Here is a 5,476-nt window from a genome sequence, read left to right as displayed (position 1 = left end):
CCAGCTCTCCCAGCCTGGATCCAGAGCCAAATTGCTCCAGCCCTTGGTGCTCTTCCCATCCTGGCTCTTGTTTTGGGCACTGCCAAGCCCAACCTGAACCATGGGCACATCAAGAAGCCACATCTGGGATGGATTGGGATGGGATGGGTTGGGTTGGGATAGGAAGAGATGTGATAGAATGGGATGGGATGGGATGGGTGTTCAGCTCAACCAAGCAAGAGCAGATGCTCTCTGGAGCAGATCCATGTACCTGCTCCAGCCCACACCACATTGCACTGGACCATGGTGCCAGAGCCATGAAGGACACAGGATGAGGCAGGATCAGTCCCTGTCAGGACACACCAAGCCCCAACACCGTCTCATGTGTCCCATTCTGCTCCAGCAGCAGCAGGAGGATGGAGAACAAGGCCATGTACCTCCACACCTTCAGTGAGAGGGAGAGCAGCTCCCTCTTCGAGGAGCCCTTCGAGGGAAGGAGCCTCTCCAAGCTGAACCTCTGCGAGGACGGTGAGTGTGGCTCTCCATGGGTGATCCTGGAGAGCTCCTGGGAGCTTGGATTGCTCAGGAAGAAGCTCAGGATTTAGCCCCACACAGGGAGAGATGTCTGGACTGAGTTAGGTGTTCAGCTCCAGATGCAGGTCCCAGGCAGCTATCTCTGCCCTGGGAAGGGAATATCCAGGATGAGGAGGACTTGGTGGAAGGAGCACTGTGATGAGTTTTGGTGAGGCACTGGCACGGGGTGTCCAGAGAAACTGTAGCTGCTCCATCCCTGGAAGTGTTCCAGGCCAGGATGGATGGGGCTTGGAGCAACCTGGGCTGGTGGGAGGTGTTCCTTAATGGAACTAGATGGGCTGTAAGATCCTTTCCAACCCAAACCATTCCATGATTCTACAAATGTGTGTCCCACATGGAGTAGAAAACTTTTCCTCTCCTCCTGGCACAGCCTCACTGGGAGCAACACCCAGGGAATCCCTTGCAAGGAGGTCTCAGTGTCTCCTCTCCAGTCCAGCAAGGGAATGATGGACACGGGGCACCGATTCCGTCCTGGAAAGTGCTGTCCAGCCCTGGTACTGCCCAGGGCAGTGTTGGATTCCCCATCCCTGGAGGGATTGAACATCCATGTGGATGTGGCACTTGGGCACATGGTTAGTGGTGGCCTTGGCAGTGCTAGACTTGATGGTCTCCAAGGGCTTTTCCAGCCTCAATAATTCCATGAGACCTGTAGCGCTGCTGTGGAAACTGCTCTTGTTCTGAACTGTCTCCCATGGAATCAGGGTGGTGAGTGTCTCACCTTCCCAGTTTTAGGCATCCCAGGAGCCCGTGGCCTTCCCAGAGCATAGCCTATGTGCCAGGCTTGGGTCACTCCAGGCACTGATTGAGCTGGGAACATCTAGCTCTGGATAAATTCCTTCTGGATGCTGCACAGAGGAAGAGGTTAATGGGGATGACTTCAAGAGGACATGTGGAAATGCTGTGTGGGTGTCCTCACCTGCCCTCCAGCCCTGGGACTGGGACAGCTTTAATCTGGAGGGTGGATTTCCCATCCAGGCGATCCCTGAGTCTTGATGCTATTCCCAACTGCTCTCAGCAGTGCTCCTGCCTCTTCCTGCAGGGAAGAGAGGGACAGATCCTGCTCAGGGGCTGTTCCCATCCTCTGCCACCTGCAAATAGCTTGAAATGAGGGAAGAGTGATCCCACCATTCCCAGCAGAGCCCTTGTCCTGGCATGGTGGAGGCAGGTAGGGTTGGAGGCATGTCCCTGGCTTTGGGATCTTTATGGAAGGCTGCCTGGATCTCTCAGGGTGAACCTGCTCATCCGTAACTCACCCCAGCTTGGAGCTGGGCTTCAAAGGAAGCCCATTCCCATTTTGAGGGCAAGGTCATCCCTGAAAGCTTCACCACAAGGATGTGACCACCCAAATCCGTCCAGAACTAATGAAAAACACTCACTTTGGGGCTGATACCCCTTAGGAGAAGCATCCAAACCTTCCACTTTCCTTTGGGATAAGGTCCCAAAGCCTGGCAAGGATACTCCAGGCTGGAGGTGGCTCTTGGCCATGGGATGAGATCCCAAAGCCTTATAGGGATGCTCCAGGCTGGAGGTGGCTCCTGGACCCCCCAGGACAGCATCCCTAGACCTTTCCAGGACTTGTGGGCCCACTAATCCTGGTTGTTTTCATCCTTCCAGCTCCTCCATCCCTGTGTTTGGGTGTGCCACAGCTCCAGCTCCCTGGAGCATGGGCAGGGGAGGAAATATTTGCCTTTCCCCTTGGATACTGGCCGGATCCACCCGTGGGCTCCTTGGAACAGGCTGTTGTGCAAAGCTCCTTCCGCAGCTGCCATCCCTCCGGGTCTTCCCAGAGCAGGGAAGAGGAGTGGGTGGTTCAGGGCACAGATCCAACTCCTCCCAGAGTCTCCCAGGACCTCCTGGAAGTGTTAATGGCAGAAAAATATTGCAGCTTTCCTCCTCCTGCAAGCCTCAGCTCCAGCTGGTTTGGGTGGGAATGAGGTCCAGCTGGAGGATCCTGAGGGAGAGGCACTGCCTGTCACACCTGAGCTGGGGTGATCCATCCATCCATCCCGGAGTCCTGTGGGATTCCTGGAGCCTGACCTCAGTGCTTGATCATTTTGGAGCCTTCAGATGGGGCTGAGTCGAGGGATACTCCCAGTGTAACCCCGTGCTGGCTGGAGGCTTTTCCACAGCTCTGTGATCTCCAGCAGGATGGACACATGGAACATGGAAACAGCCACAGACATTGGGAAGATCAAGGGTCACCCCCAACCTGTAGTACTTCCTCTCCATATCCAGCACCCCAAGGAGCAGATTGATCCCACAGGGAGCTGAGCTCCTGCCCCATGGATGGAGGTTGGGATGGGGTGAGATCCCAAAGCCCAGTAGGAATGCTCCAGGCTGGAGGTGGGTCCTGGCCATGGGATAAAACCCCAAAGCCTGACAGGAATGTTCCAGGCTGGAATTGGCTCCTGGCCATGGGGTAAGGTCCCAAAGCCTGGCAGGGTTGTTCCAGGCTGGATGAGGGCATCATTCCTGGCCATGGATCAGTGTAGTTTTGCCCCCAGGAGGTTTGGATTTGAGGCTTCAACCCCTCTGGCTCTGGATCGGTGTGTCAGAGTTCCAAGGAGCAGAAAGCAATGGGATAAAGGCACTCAAGGGTCATGGGGTGGGAATTTTTGTCTCTTCCTCCCTCTTCTCTTGGTGTCTCCTTGGGGACATCTCGGATCTGGCAAGGAGCAGAACCTGGAACAAATTTGCTGGTTCTCAGCTGCTCCCAGAAACCTTGTGTTTCCACAAGGATCCTACACAGGAATGGTTTGGGTTGGAAGGGACCTTAAAGCTCCTCCCATCCCACCCTCTGCCATGGGCTGGGACACCTCCCACCAGCCCAGGTTGCTCCAAGCCCCATCCAACCTGGCCTGGAACACTCCCAGGGACAGAGCAGCCACAGCTGCTCTGGGCAACCTGTGCCAGTGCCTCACCATCCTCACAGTCAGGAATTCCTTCCCACCATCCCATCTCTCCCTGCCCTCTGGCAGTGGGAAGCCATTCTCTGTGTCCTGTCCCTCCAGGCCCTTGTCCCAAGTCCCTCTGCAGCTCTCTTGGAGCCCCTTGAGGCACTGGAAGGGACTCTGAGGTCTCCCTGGAACTCAGTGTTTTGCTTGAATCCCTTGGAACTCATTCTACTCTGATGAGAAACCCAAACTGGAGCCATCCCTACCTCCACCTCCATGGAATCATGAAATCCCAGACTGGTTTTCGTGGGAAGGAACCTTAAAGCTCATCGTGTTCCATCCCCTGCCATGGGCAGGGACACCTTCCCCCCAGCCCAGGTTGCTCCAAGCCCCATCCAGCCTGGCCTGGAGCACTCCCAGAGTGGGCTAACCTATGCCAGGACCTCCCCCCCCTCACAGAGATGGTCCAAACCATTCACTCAACATTCCCAGGCCACCACTAAGCCCCATCCCGCTCTGTCCCCAGGTGCTGGCAGGAGGATGAAGGCAGGAGGTCACTGTGGCCGTCTGGGCTCCTTGGCAGCTCTCAAATATGCTGTGCTTGGGCTCTATCTCCTGGTCTTCCTCATCCTCGTCGGAGTCTTCATCCTGGCAGGTAAGAGCTGATCCAGGATTCTCCCTGAGGTGGTGTTTGGAGAACCAGGTGTGTTCATGAGCATGGACCCTGTTTGTGCTGCCTCCGTGGAGGTGTTTGGAGGGTTTTCCATGGTGGGATCCAGCAGAAGCTCCTGCACATCTAGAGTGGTTTGGCTTTAACCTTTGAGGCTGGAATTGCTGCAGGGTTCAAGGGTCATGTGCTGGGAATGGTGAGGCACAGGAGAGGTTCAGGAGAGGTCAGGAAACCTCAGACTTGGAGCTGGAGTTGTTCCCATCGCTAGTTCCCAGCTGGATTTGCCTGGGATAAGGACCAGCCCTAGTTCCATCAGTGATGGGATGCAGGCAGGGAATTATCCCTGCACAGCACATCCCAGTGCTCCTGCCACCCCTCTCCTGAATTTCTGTGAGCACAGGGATGGCAAAGCCTCTTGGGAATGCCTAGAATTCCTTCCAGTTCATCCCAGGGACACATTCCTTGTGGTCCATGTTGCCTCAGGCTTGTTCCCCTCTTGTCATCCTGGAAGCAGTTTGGGAATTGCCTGGTTTAATCCACAATCCCATTATTCCTCCTTAATCCCTGGAGGTGGAGGGTCTTGGAGTGGGCTCGGATTGGGCTTGGAAGGGGCTTAGATTGGCCTTGGATGGGAAATGCTTCAACCACGGAGCAGCTCCACAATCTGTCTCAGAGTTTTCCCCATTATCCATGTCGGGAAAGGGTCTGAAGTCTCTCCTCTTCCATCCCCACATCACCCCTAGCTGCTCTCCAAGGCCAGGGAAAGGCCAGAGAAGGTTTTGCCAGAATTTCCAAACCTCTCCCACTTATTTCTTGCATGACATTGTTTGGATGTTGTTCTTGGCTGGAGCATTCCGGAGTGAGAGATGCCATGGATTGTGCAAAGAGCTCGGGAAAGGCTCTCAGTCCTGGGCTGAGCTGCAGCTGCTTATCCCAAAAAAAACCAGCTCCAGGAGTAACAATCACCCTCTGGCATTGGGAATCTTCTAGTTCCCACCTCCTGCAGTCCCATGACTGGCAGGATTCCAGGAAAATCCCCCCAAACCCACCTCACCCCCGGGCTGTGGTCTGGAACCTTGGAAAAGAGAGGCAGAGGGAAGAGAGAAATTATCTCCTTGGTTGTTGCTTTCTGCTTGTTTGGAATTTGAAGCCTTTGGCTTGGGATGGAGCTGAGTCACATGGGTTGGAGCTGGGGGGGCCTGGAATGGGCTTATCCCAAGGAAAACCACAGGCACAGGCTGCACTTGCTTCCCAGGTGGAGGATGGGGGGATCACATCCAGCTGGGAATCACAGGGACACAACTCTGATGGTCCTGAGCTTCAGGTGTCCATTTGGAGT

The 5,476-nt window shown here is 55.2% G+C and overlaps 1 protein-coding gene across 1 annotated transcript in view; it reads left to right on the top strand.

Annotated features, from left to right (window-relative positions):
* Positions 1–395: 395 nt before the first annotated feature.
* The window catches only part of SCARA5 (scavenger receptor class A, member 5), a gene marked incomplete at its 3' end in the record, with an annotated part of 12,161 nt that continues 7,080 nt past the window's right edge, over positions 396–5,476 (top strand). Inside the window, exons 1-2 of the mRNA XM_009082598.1 lie at positions 396–507; positions 3,994–4,122. Of these exons, the coding sequence (XP_009080846.1) occupies positions 396–507; positions 3,994–4,122 (241 nt within the window). The remainder of the gene's footprint in view (positions 508–3,993; positions 4,123–5,476) is intronic.

The sequence above is a fragment of the Acanthisitta chloris genome, unplaced genomic scaffold (genome assembly GCF_000695815.1).
Source record: "Acanthisitta chloris isolate BGI_N310 unplaced genomic scaffold, ASM69581v1 scaffold34020, whole genome shotgun sequence".
NCBI classification, from domain to species: domain Eukaryota; kingdom Metazoa; phylum Chordata; class Aves; order Passeriformes; family Acanthisittidae; genus Acanthisitta; species Acanthisitta chloris.
This window is presented reverse-complemented; position numbering and strand designations above follow the sequence as displayed.